The sequence below is a fragment of the Typopeltis vanoorti genome, chromosome 22 (assembly GCF_054136105.1).
Source record: "Typopeltis vanoorti isolate ZY-2024b chromosome 22, IOZ_Tvanoo_1.0, whole genome shotgun sequence".
NCBI classification, from domain to species: domain Eukaryota; kingdom Metazoa; phylum Arthropoda; class Arachnida; order Uropygi; family Thelyphonidae; genus Typopeltis; species Typopeltis vanoorti.
Genome location: NC_143570.1, coordinates 13071523 through 13089796, shown reverse-complemented (window position 1 = coordinate 13089796; position 18274 = coordinate 13071523). Strand labels below are relative to the sequence as shown.

Sequence of the window (18274 nt, the reverse complement as noted above, 5' to 3'; positions counted from 1 at the left end):
ATATGAATGCTTGAAGATATTTGGGCTCAGCCAAGTCCATCTTCTGTTGGGTCTCTTCTTGAAGTAGGCATTCATAGCTTTGAAGTTAGTTACAAGAAGTTGATCAGCCTGTCTCCCCTTTCATTCCAAAAGCCTAATCCATATTTTCCTACACATTTCATTATTGTCCCTCTTGACTCCCAATTTAGAATTGAAATTTTTTTTTTGACTATTGTATATTGACACATCTTCATCTATTGCTTTTTTGACATCTTCATAAAGTATTCCCATTTCATCATCATCATCACTTTCACTTGGAATATAAACCTGTATTATTTTGATATGTTCTGTTGTTAATCTTTAATTGACAAAAGCTATTCTATCAGATAAACCTTTATAGGTAAATATTCTATCCAAAATTCGTTTGTTTACAAGACAGCCCACCCCTTTTGATCTTGAATTTTCTGGGCCTTTACAGTAAAGTGTATTGCCTGAATGTAATGCAAGACAATTTTCCTCTTTTCTTTTAACTTCTGATAGTCCAATGTTGGACTATCACAATTTATCTTGTTCAGTTCATTTTCAAGTTCTTCTATTCTGTCTTGAGTTCCCAGTATTCTTAGATTATATGTTATTAAAGTTATAGAGTAGTATTTCCTTTTGTGGTATTCTCTCTTGTTTGTAACTTTATTGCTGTTAAATTATTTTCCCTGCTTCATCAGGTTCTATCCTTCTATCCTCCATGGGTGGTTCAAAGCAGCACTGTCATATTTCTGGGAAGAAGTAGTCAAATCCAGTCTTTGCCTCATTTGGCCTTGGGCAGTACAGTCTTTCTTTCTTCTTTTTTGTGGCATTTGGGGGGGTTGATGGTCTAATTTCCCATGTGTCTTGGAAAATCCATTTATCTTATCTGCTGGCCTTTTAAAAGCCTTCTCCTAATGTGGAGACAGACATCTATGTGACTGCTCCTCTAGAGCACAGACGTTGCTGAAGAAGATTCATCTACTTATTCAACCATTAGGACTCGGGACCTTCATCCATAATGGCTGTTGACTTCTCTTCGTCATTTGTATAACCCTGATGGGGCCCTTACTGGGTGCTGTCAGCTGGGTTAGTTGAATCCAGGTTTTTTCACAAAGTTGTTACTCCACCTCCTTTCTCATCTGGGCTTAGGACTGGCAATGGCAGAGGTCTGCTGCATTATAATATAAACATTTTTATATATGCCATTGCAAATCAACAATATAATATACAGATACTTTACAATGTTGTATTGTGGAAGTTTTATTGTTTACTCTGATAATTTTTATATTTAGAAGGAGCTTTCTAGGAGATACTAAATTTTTGGCTAGGTGGTAGACCACCTTTATTGTGCAGTATTCACCAGGGGAAAAATAAAATTCTGTCTGTTATGTTGAATTTTTTCTTGATAATTATTCATAAGACTATTACACTTTTTTATAAAATCTTTATCAAGTAGCTTTATTTTTATCCTCCTACATGTTTCGCCAATCTGTTTCTATTGGCATCCTCAGGGAATACAAATCAGTAAGCACAAAATGAAGGTTACAGACTAGGTTATAACCGATGGTTCTAAATCATACAAAAATTGGTATTGTGCGTGACAATGTGCGTGTCTCGTTAACGTGATTTATTCGTGATGACTCATGACGTAATTGTTATGAAAGTTCATTTCTTTGATATTTAATGATCTGATAAAAGTTTTCCAAATTTCTGGTAAAATTAGACCTTGATTCTTGTTTAGGTTTTCAGTTTTACGGACGACTGTAGCTACTTCTTTAAAGGTTCTTGAATGGTAGTTATCTTCTATGTATGGCATAAGGCTCTTATCCCACTCAATGTGATGGTTAGTAGAGGCAAAGTGGCATGAAAGGCCTGAAATGTCTTGTCTGTTATTTCTGACATATCCTATGTGTTCTTTCTTTCTCGTTTCGAAGCTTCTAGATGTCTGACCTACGTAACTAATACCACATGAGCAAGGAATATTATATGCTCCAGAGTATTTGTAGAATGGGTGAGGATCTTTCGGTGATCTTAAAAATTTCCGAATAGTATTGATTGGTTTGAATGCCACTCTGATCTTATGTGGTTTTAAAAGGTTAGCTAATTTTTTGGAAAGGTTGTTGACAAAAGGAATCGTAATTGTACTGATGTATTGGACGTCATCACGTTGTCGATGTGGTATATCAGTAAATAGAATCTTGTTGTAGATCTTGTATATCGTTTCTTGCCAAATTTCATTTGGCAAGAAACGATCTACAAACAACTCACTGGATTAGCTATGGGTAGCCCCCTCTCACCTCCTTGTGCTGACTTATTCATGGAAGATCTAGAGAAAAAAATCTTAACCCAGATCTTTCCAAAACCGAAAATTTGGTACAGATATGTAGATGACATCTTTATCATTTGGGATCATACAAAAGAAGAACTAATGAATTACCTCAACCAAATCAATAGTTTCCACAATACCATCAAATTCACATTAGAAATGGAAAAAGATAAAAAACTGCCATTCCTTGACATTTTAATAAAGAAACAATCCAATAATAGTATCAACCTATCTGTATACAGAAAACCTACAAATACTGGACGTTACCTCCATTTCAACTCAGCTCATCACATAGCTCAGAAACTTAGCATTATCCATAGTCTCAAGAAAAGAGCTATACAGTATACGACAGACAAGGATGACCTACTAACGGAATTAACCACAATATCCAGAGAACTTTCTTTAAATGGTTACCCTAAAAGACTCTACAACAAGATTCTATTTACTGATATACCACATCGACAACGTGATGACGTCCAATACATCAGTACAATTACGATTCCTTTTGTCAACAACCTTTCCAAAAAATTAGCTAACCTTTTAAAACCACATAAGATCAGAGTGGCATTCAAACCAATCAATACTATTCGGAAATTTTTAAGATCACCGAAAGATCCTCACCCATTCTGCAAATACTCTGGAGTATATAATATTCCTTGCTCATGTGGTATTAGTTACGTAGGTCAGACATCTAGAAGCTTCGAAACGAGAAAGAAAGAACACATAGGATATGTCAGAAATAACAGACAAGACATTTCAGGCCTTTCATGCCACTTTGCCTCTACTAACCATCACATTGAGTGGGATAAGAGCCTTATGCCATACATAGAAGATAACTACCATTCAAGAACCTTTAAAGAAGCAGCTACAGTCGTCCGTAAAACTGAAAACCTAAACAAGAATCAAGGTCTAATTTTACCAGAAATTTGGAAAACTTTTATCAGATCATTAAATATCAAAGAAATGAACTTTCATAACAATTACGTCATGAGTCATCATGAATAAATCACGTTAACGAGACACGCACATTGTCACGCACAATACCAATTTTTGTATGATTTAGAACCATCGGTTATAACCTAGTCTGTAACCTTCATTTTGTGCTTACTGATTTGTATTCCCTGAGAATGCCAATAGAAACAGATTGGCGAAACATGTAGGAGGATAAAAATAAAGCTACTTGATAAAGATTTTATAAAAAAGTGTAATAGTCTTATAAAATTCTGTCTATTCTTATTATGAGAGGGTATACTGTTCCATCCTCTTAGTTACCTGTTTTTTTATGGTGAGTTGTAGGGATGACTGGAGCATCTCCAGACAAATACCCACCTGGGCTAACCAAGTGGGTTCCAGTTGTCTCTGGATTTTAGTTCCATTTGGTTGTTTAGCTACATAAACAACCCAGTCAACAACCAGGCCATGGGTGCGTAATAATTCTTACACAATGAGAAATTGCTTTTTTACACTTGTTTGTTAGTGTTCTTATTATTGCTATCCTCTTTACTGTATTTACCACTTTCACAGTATCTCTGCCAACCTTCAGTTTTTATTGTATCTAAATAAATATTGTGTTGACAATACATATATTGCCTCAGTCTTGACCAAAGTGTAAACCTTACATTTCACAATGTTGAACTAGTATCTCCACTATCCCCCATATTGCCATTTGCCCAAGTCCACTTAAAGAAACACTCTCTCTTAATGTTTGTGCAACTTTTAAAAAAGGTCTTTCTTTTTCTTGGACTTCCTCATTTCTGATATTGTTACCTCTTTTTTTGTTATCATAAATTTTTTTCTTTTCTTTTACAATTTTAATTGTAGTATATTTATATATATATACACTTCCTTTTCCAAATAGGCCAGATCCTCGGTTTATCTCCTTTCAGAAAGATGGCAGCGTTGGAATTCGTTTAACAGGTGGTAATGAAGTAGGAATTTTTGTTACAGCTGTTCAGCCTGGAAGTCCTGCATCATTACAGGGTCTACAGCCTGGAGATAAAATCCTTAAGGTAACTTGTATATTTAATTATACTACATGCTAGAGATGTCTTTACTAATTTATGTTGCATAAAATGCTATAGTATTTTCTATGTATGAATTTTATATTGACATGCCATGGCAGTACAAAACTATTTGAATAAGCTCAAATTCAATAGAATTGAAGATGAGCACATCAGTATAAGATACAAACATGTCAGTGGCAAAGAGGTGGAGCTTACAGAAGAATTCAAAAATACCATGTTACCACATTTGGGTGCTTAACATGACAAAGCTAAAATTGATGGGATGCTTCTATAAGATGTTACATTCAAGGCAGCGGTGATCAGGGAAAGGAATAGCATATATACAGGGTGTCCCAAAATTCATGCAAGAAGTAATTTTGATAGAAAACACAGGTTTTTAATTAAAAATTATAATTTCTTATTGATTCATAAAGTATACACTATAGGGTTATGCATGGAATAGCATATCGGGTAAATGGCCTCCAGTGCTTTGATGGCACATAAGCACTCTTTTGTCGAAATTTTCCATGACCGTTTTGCATAAATGTGGCTGAATTTCGTTGATACAGCACTCAGTTTCCTCCTTCAAGGTGTGGGTGGTCGTGGGCTTGTTGGCATAAACCTTAGACTTCAAAAAACCCCAAAGAAAAAAGTCCAACGGTGTCAAGTCACATGATCTGGGCTGCCAATTCTGATCACCAAAATGGGAAATTACATGACCAGGAAATGACTCATGCAGTAATTGAATTGTTCCTCAGGCTGTATGGCATGTGGCACCGTCTTGTTGAAACCACATGTCATCCACATCCATATCTTGCAATTTAGGCACAAAAAATTGGATTATCATGTCGCGATAGCGAGCACCATTAACTGTTATTGCCTTACCAGCCGCATTTTTGAAGAAGAATGGACCAATAATGCCTCCAGCTCAAAATCCACACCAAACAGTGACACGTTGTGGATGCATTTGTTTCTCAACAATCACTCGTGGATTTTCTGAACCCTAAATGTGACAATTTTGTCGATTAACGAAGCCATCAAGATTAAAATGAGCCTCATCGCTGAAGATGATTTTCTTCGAAAAATAAGCGTCCACTTGTTGTTGTTCCATAATCCATTCAATGAACTCTCTTTGCTGTGTTTTAATAATTTTTAATAACCCTGAACTGTCAGCTGTCACGCTGTCTTTTTTTCTCGTTGGCAACACTTTACTGCACAAATGGTGCTAAATTTAAATCTTGCGTGAATTTTGGGACACCCTGTAGTAATAGAAACAAAATGTGAAAATATACATATACAGGGTGTTCGGGATAAATTTGACATATTTATAATTAATTATATTTTTCCGTAAGTTACATGTATTAACACACACTTCTCTTCATTTAAAAGTTTGGACCCTTCTTCATTCATATACAAGATGTCAGAAAGGATGGATAGCTGGAACCCACCTGAATCATGGAAGAGAATAACTTGTATCATGATGATTCGTGCCCGCCATCAAAATAAGGATATTACGACTGCTGCCCAATGCTCCCTGAATACAGTAAAAACAATCAGGCATGAACTAGAGACTTGCAATGGTGACTACGAGGATGTAGCAAGAAGAAAGATCCCTAGCAGATGATCTGATTGCGTTCGTACAGCAGAATTCCTCGCAAATCTGCAGGAACAGGTGTTGAAGAACCCTGGCATTGGAATTCGGGCTTTGTTCGTGGAGTTGCTAACTGTAGTCAAGCCCTGGATAACAAGGGTAGCCAATGGTAGGCCGTATGTATGGCAGCAGGATTCGGTCCCTTGCCACACCTCTGGGAAAAGTCAAAAATGGTTGTCTGAAAATTTCTACGACTTCACCAGTCCAAATGTTTGGCCTCCAAACTCCCCAGACCTTAACCCCATGGATTATTTTGTATGGGGCGCAGTTGAAAAAGACACCAATCGCACTTCCAGTAATACAAAAGCCCAGTTAATGGATAAAATTAAAACAGTTTTTGCGGCCCTTCCCAGGGAGACTGTAGCATCAGCTTGTTCGAGGTTCCGAAGCAGAATTGAAGCTGTGATCGATGCTAATGGTGGTTATTTTGAGTAAATCTTGTTGATAGTATTGTAATTAACTCTGCCTGTAATGTTTTTTTGTCAATTCATTAAATTTAATAGATACAAAGAAGATTTTCTTTTTCCTTACGAAACTGTCAAATTTATCCCGAACACCCTGTATATTTAATGGATCGTGGTTTCTGAAGCATGTGTAAGAAAGTTTTAAATTGAATCAAGGTTGAACAGCTTTCAGAGGTGAACTAGACTCAAATACACAAACATCATTGAAGAAAAAAATGAAAGAATTTGAAAACAAGAACCAAACCTTGGAGATTCAATGGCAAATCCTGCAGACAGAGAGCCATGCGGTGAAGTTATCTGTAAGGATAGAAAATCAGAACTCCATGGTGGACTCAGATAATTGAAGAGGTGGTGAAGGAAAAGAAGAAAGCATATTGAAAGTTTTGGGCAAGTGAGTCAGCTTGTGCTCATAGAGAACACAGAGAAAAATGTAAGAAAGCAAAGCACTGTGTAAAACTAACTAAACAAAAGTCATGGGAAGATGTTGGTAAGAACATGGAAAATAAATACCAGGAAGGTGGAAAATATTCTGGAGGCTATTGATAAAACTTAGAAATGGAGGGAAAAAATACTGTAAAAGGAAGCAGAGATAATAAAGGTGACATGAAAACTGAAGATGACTATATTCTAGATGTCTGGAGTAATTACTTTGACAGACTGTTGAATGAAATAAGCAGTATCAGCATGATGGTAGAAAATTTCCAACTGCAATGCAGTCAGGAATGCATATCCATACTTGTAGTAGAAAAAATCATCAAAAACCTGAAATTTGGAAAGGTAGCTGCAGTAGGTGAAATTTGGCCAGAAATGCTCAAATGAAGGTATAAAAGTTTTACAGTGGCTGCATTGCATAATTCTGAAGGCCAGGTCATAGAGTCGAATTCAAGAGGATTGGAGCAGAGTTCTCATAGTATCCATCTATAAAAAGGGAAATAAAACTAAATGTGACAATTACAGAGATGTTTCCCTAGTGAGTGTTCCTGGTAAGATATACTTGAAAGTATATCTTGTAACTTGAAAGTATACTTGGAAGTATACTTGAGAAACAGCTCAGAAAAATTGTGGAAGGGAAGGTGAAGAACAAGCTAGATTCAGGCCAAACAGAGGTTATCAGATTTTCACTTTAAGACAAATAGTTAAAAAAATCTTTGGGAATATAACAAGGATTTGTATTCAAGTTTTCAATCTGGAAAAGGCATATGACAAGGTACCAAGAGGAAAGCTCTTCAAAATGCTACAGTTATATGGGATGTTATATAGAGCAATACATAGTCTCTATTTAAGCTGTAAGTCAGCAGTTAGAATCAAAGGGGGTACAGGAAGATGGTTTGATGCTACATCAGGTGTATAACAAGGGTGCACATTATCTCCACTATTATTCATTATCTATATGGATCACATTATAAAGGAAAGCTGTATTAAATATGATATCAAAATTGCTGATGTTAATCTTAGCTCTTTACTTTTTTTATTTTTTATTATTATTATTATTCAGGCCTCCATGGAGTCAAAATACTCATCATGGGAGATCCTTTCTAAGAAACACAAATCTATCAAGACTCATCGAGGGAGGTCACTCCTAGGAAACACAAAGTCTATCATACCACTCCTTAAATGCATTGACCATTCTCGCTCTCACCACTCCATCAGGCAAAGCATTCCATGGTTCAACCACCCTCCATGCAAAAAACCACTCCTCGCCCTCTTTCTCACAGTTTCCTTTCGTAACTTCCAGGGATGGCCTGTTGTCATGACCCCTTCCCACTGTTCAACCAAGCAAAAGAACTCCCAAGTGTCGACCCTGTAACCACCTCTCAACAGTTTAAAAGTCCTAATCATATCACCCCTCCTTCTTCTATCCACCAAACTCTGCAGTCCACACTCCCTCAGCCGATCCTCATAACTAACATTGTACAGTCCCAACACCATTTTTGTTATCCACTTCCATAGCCTTTCCACAGTGGGAAGGGGTCATGACAACAGGCCATCCCTGGAAGTTACGAAAGGAAACTGTGAGAAAGAGGGCGAGGAGTGGTTTCTTTGCATGGAGGGTGGTTGAACCATGGAATGCTTTGCCTGATGGAGTGGTGAGAGCGAGAATGGTCAATGCATTTAAGGAGTGGTATGATAGACTTTGTGTTTCCTAGGAGGGACCTCCCTCGATGGGGACCATATCTGAGAACAATAGTCTAAGTGTGGTCTGATCAGAGTCTTATACAACAGAATGATAACCTTTTTATCTCTGCAGGTCAATGTCCTTCTCATTATTGCAGCAGTTCTCTGTGTTACCTTCACTACCTTTGCAATATGTCCCCTAAATTTCAGGTTTCTATCAATCATCAAACTCAGATCTCTTGTGTCTCTTACTTCCTCCAGTTTAACTCCTCCCATAGAGTATGCTGCATCCCATCGATGTGTCCCAAACCTCAAGACCTTACATTTTGCTGCATTAAACTGAAATCCCCATTCATTTGCCCATCTATCTAGTTTATTCAAATCCTCTTGCAGGGCTACCACATCTGCATTATTACTAATAACCTTTCCCAGCTTCGCATCTTCCGCAAACAACCGAATATCCCCTTGCAATCCACGGACAAGGTCATTGATATAAAAGTTAAACAATATAGGTCCCAGTACTGAGCCCTGTGGAACCCCACTTGTAACCTTCTGACTCTTTGATATTGCTCCACCATACACAACTCTCTGATACCTATCAGACAGCCAATCCTGAATCCAGTTGACCAATCTGACATCCAGACCCATGTGCTGCAACTTAAATATCAGCTTATCATCTGGCACCCTGTCAAATGCGTTTGCTAAGTCTAGGAAAATGGCAGTATATGCCTTTCCCTCATCTAATGCTCTTGTAACTTTATCATAAAAGGCTAGCATATTGCTAAAACAAGAGCACCCCCTTCATAAATCCATGTTGACTCTCACTGATAACATTACCCTCATCTGCACAATGCTGTATATGGTCCCTCACTACTTTCTCCAAGATCTTACTAACTACTGATGACACACAAACTGGCCTATAATTAGACACTTCCAGTCTGCTACTGCCCTTATGCAACGGCACCATCTTACCTTCCTTCCATTCCATGGGCACCTTTCCCGCAGCCAGACTTTCATTGAAAAGCCAGGTCAAGGGCACTGTCAGTTCCTTAGCACATTCTCTCAAAACTCGTGGTGAAATACCATCCAGTCCCACAGCTTTACTAACATCCAGAGTACTCAGTATGTGGAACACATTCTCCTCCTGCACCTCTTTTATGTTAATGATATTATACTTCTAAATAAATTCAGTACAAATCTGCAAGATTCCCTAACTAAATTGAAGAACTGTTGTAATAGGTTTTGGTATGAAAATCAGAAATAAAAAGACAATGAAAAGGGCAGAAATGTTGAAAACATCAACTGTATCCTAATTGGTGAATCTATATCACAAGTAAAACATTTCGGCTATTTAGGCGCAATATAATGTAATATACATTATGTAATATTATATGTAATATACAACTTCATGTAATATATATCTGTTATATTATCTGTAGACTGGTCCATCCTTCCCATTTTTTCTTTCCTTCTTTCTTTTCTTCTTGCTCTTCTCCCCCCAATGCTATTATAGTATTCAAGGGCTAAGGGTGAATCTTTCCTATTTTGCTATTTCATTTCATGTTATGTAGTGGGAGTCTGCCTAACCTAGTAGCCAGAAATCCTAATCCACCTGGCCAATGTGGGATGAATTGAGGGACAAAACTTCCTAGATATGTGGAAAGGGCCTTTGCAACCCCTACCACTTTTTTCTTGCAGTGACTTCACTCCAAGATGCTAATATAGTAATGTGGTTGGGCCTTATAATATAAGTCTCATGCTACATCAGTTGTCACAGAATAATCAGAGCTGCGTTCAGGGCTTAGGCAGAGGATCCTGTTTGAGAAGTATATTACAGTCTCCAACAAAAGTCAGTGATATTGTGAATGAGGAACACAGAAGGTATATGATTAATCTTAGAAGGGAATTTTACATGGGCACATGGAATGTTCAGGGTCTGCAGATGGGTGCTCTCGAGATTGTCTGTAAAGAGATGGATAGGTATAAAATTGCCATCCTGGGAATTACAGAGACCAGATGGAATGGAGAAGGTCACTTCAAAAGATAGGATGGTAAGCTAGTCACTCAGAAGGTGACTCAAAGCATCATGGGGGTAGCTGTGATACTGAAGACAGTTCAGGCAAGAATCTTTCTTGGTTATAATCCCATTCATGATAGGATACTTTCTATTATACTTAAGGCTCATCCTATCAATGTATCAATGATGGTAGTTTATGCACCCCACATGGATGAAGAGAGGAGGAATTCTATGAAAACCTAGACTATTTTGGACTGCCTACCAAGTAGAAACATACTTTACATCTTAGGGGACATAAACATGAGTGTTACATGTTTGGTCATGCTAACAGATTAGTTATAACCAATACCTGCTTCCATAAACACCCACGATAGATGTATACTTGGATATGTAACATTGATAGGTCAAGACACCAGATTGATTACATCCTGGTAGTCCAGCAGTGGAAGACAAGCATCTCTGTTGTGCATACTTGTTCTCCAGTAGATTGTGGTACAGATCATCAGCTAGTAAGAGCCATAGTACAACTAAAACTCCAAAAACTTCCAAGTCAGGCACATTCCACTAGATTGGATTCACAGAAGAAACATCAGTTTAGTTGGATGATTTTTTGGAGACCAGTGAGGAGAACTCACCAGAAATTCTTTGGGAAGGAGTCAAGGTGATAATACAGGATACAGCCAAGAAGTACTTCAGCCCAATAAGAATGCCAAGAGACCCATGGATATCAGATTCAACATGGGAACTAATCAAAAGAAGGTGATTGGAAAAACAAAGAGACATAGGGACTGAAGAATATAAGAGATTACATAGAGAAGTCAGAAGAGCCATCAAGCAGGACAAGGAAAATTTTTATACTAATAAATGTGAAGAGATAGAATTCCAGATGAGGAGGCACAATTATAAAAGGAAGTTTTATTTAATTCTTGACCTAAGCACAAGTTTAAGCCCAAATTGAATGTCATCAAAGACATGAATGGAGTATTACTAACAGAAGAATTGGAAATCAAGAACAGATGGAAAGAATACTATGAGGAACTGTACAACAGAGTGGATAAAGAAAATTTGAGGAGCTGTCTCATCAGGAAAATTCCAATTTGGAACCTCCTCCACTTAGGCATGAAGTTGAAAGAGTAGTTAAGCAGCTTAACATCAATAAGGTCCCAGGTGCAGATGGAATCCCAGCAGAGTTAGTTAATTAAGGCCACAGGGAATGGAGGGATAACAGTGTTTCATGGATTGATTACAATGAGAGACAGAATCATGGCCTAGAGACTGGAAGCAGTCAGTTTTCATACCACTACATAAGAAGAGAGATATAAAGGAGTGCAAGAACTATAGAACTATTAGTTTAATATCTCATGCAAGCAGAATTTTATTGAAGATCATGCTAAATATGATTGAGGCAGGGGTGTCCGAGGAACAAGCAGGTTTTAGAAAGGGGTAAGGGTACCAGAGATCAGATCCTTTGCCTTAGACAGATCATAGAAAAATATAAAGAATTTAGACTCCCCCTGGTAATGCGTTTCTTAATCTACTGTAGAGCTTTTGACTGTGAAACTATGAGAAGTAATGAAAAGAATGGGTTTTCCTGAACACACTATCAGGTTGATAGGCAACTTGTACAGGAGCAAGAAGCCACAGTAAGAACAGGTGTTGCATTAACTGATTGGCTTCAGGTTGGAAAAGGAGTTAGGCAAGGATGTTTACTTTCTCCTCACTTGTTTAGTATATGTGCAGAGAACCATGTGTGAAGTATTAGATAAGCTCAAGACAGGAATTAGGATAAGTAGTAGATTGATCAGTAATCTGAGGTATGGATGATACTGTACTCTTCTGTAATGACAAGGAAGAACCAAGACAAATTCTTGATAAAGTTAACAAGATCAATAATAACAGAGGACTTCAACTCAATCCTAGAAAGACAAATTTTATGGTTCTCCAAGGAAATATAAACAGGGAAGCTCTTGAGAAGCAAGTGTACCTTAATGGAGAAAGAATTGAGGAAGTCAGCAAGTTTGAGTACCTGGGATCCATTATTAATGTGAAGAATTGCTGTTCAGAAGGTGTCAGAAGAAGATTAAGAATGGCAAAAACAACAATCAGAGACCTGTCTAAAATCTGGATGCCAAAAACAGATTCAGATTTTGAATGGATCAAAAGCAGGAAACTTGCATCATATCCAAACAGAACTCATACTTTCTTGTCCATTCTCAAAGCTATTGACCTTCACACACACATATTAGCATATGCATGGTAGCATTCTGTTACAGAACCTATCCAATATGCATATGGCAATTCCCAGAAAATGTTCTCTCTTTTGGAATGGTCTCCTCCCTCATTCATTTCTACACTTATTAGATGAAAGATTAATAGTGAGCCATTAGATCACTCCAAAATGGTAATAGTTCCTTATAATATTATAGGAGTATCTGGGGGTGGGGGAATACTCACTATATACCAATTACAATAGAGACATATAAGCTAGTCAGGGGTTGTTATCAGATTGATATGGAAGAGATTTTTCATAGAATGGGAGAGGGGGGGGGTAGAACAAGAGGCCATCACTAGAAACTGCATAAGGAGGGTGTGAGCCAAGGAGTGAGGAGCAGGTTCTTTGCATGGAGAATGGTTAGTGGGTGGAATGCATTGCCTGAGTGTGTTGTGAATGAATCATTGAATCAGTTGAAAGCATGGGTTGGATGAGCATTGTGTGCAGTAGTGTGTACCTCCCATGATGAGTCTCCAACTCCATGGAGGTCAAATGTTAATAATAATGATTTCTTTACCATGTAACTGTGATTGCTCTAATTAGAATGCCTCAGTAACTAGAGGCAAATATTGATATTAAAGTGATTAATTATCACTGGATTCCTTTTATGTATATATTACTTCCTAATAATATGCATAACCAGTATGAGTATAACAGATGAGTAGCAATATAAAGCAGGAGCAGCAAAAAAAAAAAAAAAAAAAAAGGTATTGTAGGAGGAATATTAAAACAGGAGATCAGCATGCTTGTCAAAAGAGACCAGATAAAGGTTCCTCACATCACACACCGGAATTGAACCCAGGTCAGTCCAACCAGAGGGCTTCATCTATACCAACTGAGCTACGGAGGCTCTCATATAATGGATGAAGCAAATAATTTATAAATCATTTGTGCCTTATGCATAGCTTTTATTGGCATATAGTAAAAGAATGGTGCTGACTTGGAAATGTGTATGTCTTAGCTTCTAAAAGTATGTATAGTGCATGCACTTAAAAGACATCCTATAGTAAATAAGTCTACAATTATTCCAAATTATATTAACATATTCATTGTACCTTTTTTTTTTTTACAGGTTAATGATATGGACATGAGAGGAGTAACCAGAGAAGATGCTGTCCTCTTTCTTCTTGGCATTCAAGATCATGTTAATCTAATTGTTCAGCACCATAAAGATGGTAAGCAATCAGAAACATTAATTATACTGTTTCTGTTTGTAAAGAAATGATTCCACTGTTGTAACCATTCACCATTCATATTAATGTAGTTTTCTTCTACAATATTATGATGTCTTTATAGATATATGATAATTTACATAAAATATTCTATGATTTGGTAGTCATATCAGTCCAGGGGTATTGCTAGGAAAAATAAAAAACAGTATATAAACAAATGTTTATTATTGTTTTAAAAATATCACATAGTTTATTTATTGAGTATTGTATTTTAGGTAGAATTATAGCATTCCTTGTGACTCTCTGTGCAACCCTTTGATGTGCAAATTCATTCACTTTCTAGTTTCTTTTATGAGTCTTAACACAGAATACTGTTTGAACTCAGAAAGATCTATCTTTATAGTTTGACTTGTGATATTTTCTTTTCATGAGTACCCTTAAAAAACGTAATCTATGCCTTCTATCAGATTGGGGAAGCATTGTGTCATGATCCCATTTGAAACCAAACTTTCTCTAAATTCATTTTGTCATCTCACATTTCTAACTGATTTTTTAAATCTGGTTTTTAGCTTGATATCTTGTTTCTTTAAACATCTTGGTGACCTTTCTATCTCACCTCAAATGATCTTTCATTGTGATCTGTTGTTCTTTAATATTACAGTAATGCAACTTATTTTAAGACCCATATCACTGTGTATTATTATTCTTTAATGTGGATGAAGTTTTATATAGAATGAGGAAAAGCAGGAGGGGGAGAAGAAGAAGAGTTCATCCTTGTAAGCTGTATAAGGTGGACATGAGCAAGGGGTGCAGAGCATGTTGCTGAATTGTGCAGTGGGCTGAATTGTGTGTATGACAGTGGGACTTCCTGCAGCAAGTCCTTTGATTCCATGAAGGTATGATAATAATATTATACAGGAATCTCCATGAATTTCAAAGACTCATCATGAGAGGTCCACACTAAACATTCATACAGCACCTCTCTAACCTCTACTTAAACTCATTTACTGACAAAGCACTCATGACAATCTGGTAAACTATTCCATGTGTTATTCATTCCACAAGTAGGGGGGGAAAAATCTAGTCCCCTTCCCCTGACTGACCATACTCTTACCCATTTTCCAAGGGTGGCCCTTTCTTTTCTTTCCTCCTGTCATGCATTGAAAAATAAATGTCTTCTAGATGTATTATATACAGAAAAAAATAAATACCAGTGGATTTTCTTGGCTGCTACTTTTGTAAGCAAGAAATGAACAGTTATTTTTGAGACTTGGAATGTATGAAGTCTAAATGCTAAATCCCATCTTATCCCATTCCAATTCATGTGTCATCTCCTATCTATTAGGTTGACTGTCATGATGTGACTCATGGTTGACTACGGGTGTAACGACATGTGGTGAGACCTTATCTCTTTCACATATTGTTGTGAGTATTCATGGTTGTAAATCCATGTGTGTTTATTGGGCCAGTTTGCCTGTTCTGAGGGAGGATGAAAAACCCAAGCTTCCAGGTGAAAAAACTCTCTACCTCCATATGAGAGCAGCTAACTCCTCTTTAGTCAAAAGAGACCAGATAAAGGTTCCTCAAGTCATGGACAGGAATCAAACCCAGATCTTTCTGAGCTAATTTAGAAAGATGAATAGCAACAAGTAGATGTTATAGTCCTGACAGACATAGAGAAGGAAGTAAGAGTTTTGAAATATTGGGTTAACATCTCTGTATATGGGATGGAGTGGACAAAAGCAGATAGGCTGAAGCCAGAGTATCAGTCCTTATAAACAGCAAATAGAATTACAAAACTAAAAGTTGGGAAGAAGTAAATGAAAGGTTTATAAAAGTAATTTTTGAAGTATATGGTTGCAATTTTTAATTATGGGAATTTATGCTCCATGTGAAGATTCCCTACTTAATGAAAAGGGAGAATATTTTGAAGATGTAAGAGAAATGATTGTAGGTGGAAGATCAGATTAATTGAGGTGTGTGAAAATGAGAGGGCAGGTGCTAATTGGCTATTATCAACACAAATATATACATCAGTTTACATAGGACCAACCAGCTAGAAGTCTGAAATCAATAAGTGATCTAGTGATAACTAGATGAGAGAGAGAGAGAGAGAATAACAATAATGCAAGATATTTTGTTGTTCTGTGGAGCTGAATGTGGGACAGATCATTGTTATAATAAGTAAGATTGTATGTCCTGTTACATCTCTACAAGTCAAAATACCTCACATGATGATTTGTAGATACAAAAAAGGACTGTTTCAAGGCAATAGCATATGGGATTTATATAGACATCTTGAGCAGAAATTGGATTTAATCGGAGAGAGAGAGAGAGAGAGATCTGCCTTGAGTTGTATAATCATTGAAGGAAATTTGTACATGAGGCTGCTGAAGAGGCCCTCAGAAGAGAAGGTAAAATATGAGGAAATATAGAATGAATGAATGAGGCAACAGGTGAAGGATAAGATAAAAGAAAAGAAGAGAGCATATAAGAGATGGTTAAGCAGTAAAATCCTTCAGGATAGACAGGAGTACAAGATTATTAATAGACAGGTGAAAAGAATGGCAATTAAGGGAAAGAAAGTGTAGTGAAATTGAATACCTAGTGTGATATTAGTCACTCTGCTGAGTCCTGGTTGATTTGTAAAAATAGATCCATAAAAATATAGTATCATACAATAAAATTCCTAAAATATATTATCCATACAAGACTTCCCCTGCTGTAAAATCAGACTGTTTGTCTAACTTTACAGAATCTTAAATTCAATCCTGCCCCTCATGATTCAGCTAAACATCCTGCTAGTCAAACTCATGACAATTATTCCTTTATGATTCTTACTGCCCCTCTTATAGATAAATGATGTTCAGCTGCAATCACTTTGTTCAATATTATCAAGACCTGTAATACTTAACTGCTACTGTATTTGAACTTCTATATTACCATTGCACCAGGGCCAGCTGTATTTCCAGTCTTTAATGCTTGAGTAGCCTACATGACCTCTATTGTCACTTTAAATTCCTTTTCTCCTGGCAACAGTCTCTCATCTCCTTGACATTACACCCTATTCTGATATAATAAACCTTTGTAATATCTCTTAAAATCTTGGAGAGAAATGATATTAAGTCCTGTCTAAGAGGTATCAGGAGCTCTTACCTGCTCACAAGCAGCAAATTATGGCAAAAATAGAATAAAGTATCTACAGCCTCCCACCCCCACCACCATATTGCAGTATCTGGCTAGATGGCCATCAATTTAAACTCAGTAAAGTCTCTGAAAAGAAATTTATCCTATGTAGAATTTCCCACATAGGGAGAATATTTTGAAAATCTAAGAGAAATGATTGCAGGTGGAAGATCAAGTTAATGACAATGGATGCAGGTCAGATAAGGGTAATGCTACAGCACTTGATTACTTTGAATATGATTGAAAAATGTTAATCTTACTTAGAGATGGATTTGCATATTGCCTAATTTACAATGATCCTACCAACACGAAAAATGCTCTCAAAAATTATTAGACAAAATTGTATTCTGGTCTCCTGAAATTATTTATAAACCATATAATCCTAAATATTCCTGGATTTATGGGTTACCAAAAATACACAAACAGAACGCCACTTCCTTGAGACCCATAGCAGTTGTCATTGTTCCATTAAGGAGGGCAAACCATTACCCCAAGAGCTTTCCTTCATGATTCGCCCACTTTCCCATGTTAAAAACTCTGAGCATTCCAAGTCTTGCTTGTTAGATATGATCGTCAAAGATATTAACATCATAGTCAGTTTTGATATAGCCTCCCTGTCTACTGTTATATTCCTCACATGTTGAACCTAAAAGAAATATCAGAACTCATTCATTCTTTATCCTCCCCCCCCCCCTTTCCCTGAAATATCAGCTTTATTCACTTGTACTATGCATTCTGGCTATTTTACCTGGCAGGGGAAAACCTACTCTTTCCCCTGTCAATCTTTTCATGGAGCATTTTGAAAATATAGCCTTAAACTCTGCCTCTCTCAAACCCACAATATAGCTTTGCTACATTGACATTATAATCTAGAAATATAATAAATTTAGTTTAATCCTTTATTTAAGTGTGTGCAAACAAAGTTTGCGCCTGAAAGTATCTTCAGGACTGGGGTAAAGTGGTACAATACCGGGCGACTCCTTGCAAAGGTGGAGCAAGATACCAACACTCCTATCTCAGTATCTCCCATAATGCAAAACACAAGAGTGTTGGTAGTTGCTCCAC

General features: G+C 36.9%; 1 protein-coding gene across 7 annotated transcripts in view; it reads left to right on the top strand.

Annotated features, from left to right (window-relative positions):
* The window catches only part of LOC150094164 (tight junction protein ZO-3-like), a 528478-nt gene that overhangs the window by 245247 nt on the left and 264957 nt on the right, over positions 1–18274 (top strand). For all 7 annotated transcript variants that reach the window (XM_090411771.1, XM_090411769.1, XM_090411767.1 and 4 more), the window contains exons 12-13: positions 4188–4338; positions 13924–14026. In XM_090411771.1, the coding sequence (XP_090267897.1) occupies positions 4188–4338; positions 13924–14026 (254 nt within the window). The remainder of the gene's footprint in view (positions 1–4187; positions 4339–13923; positions 14027–18274) is intronic.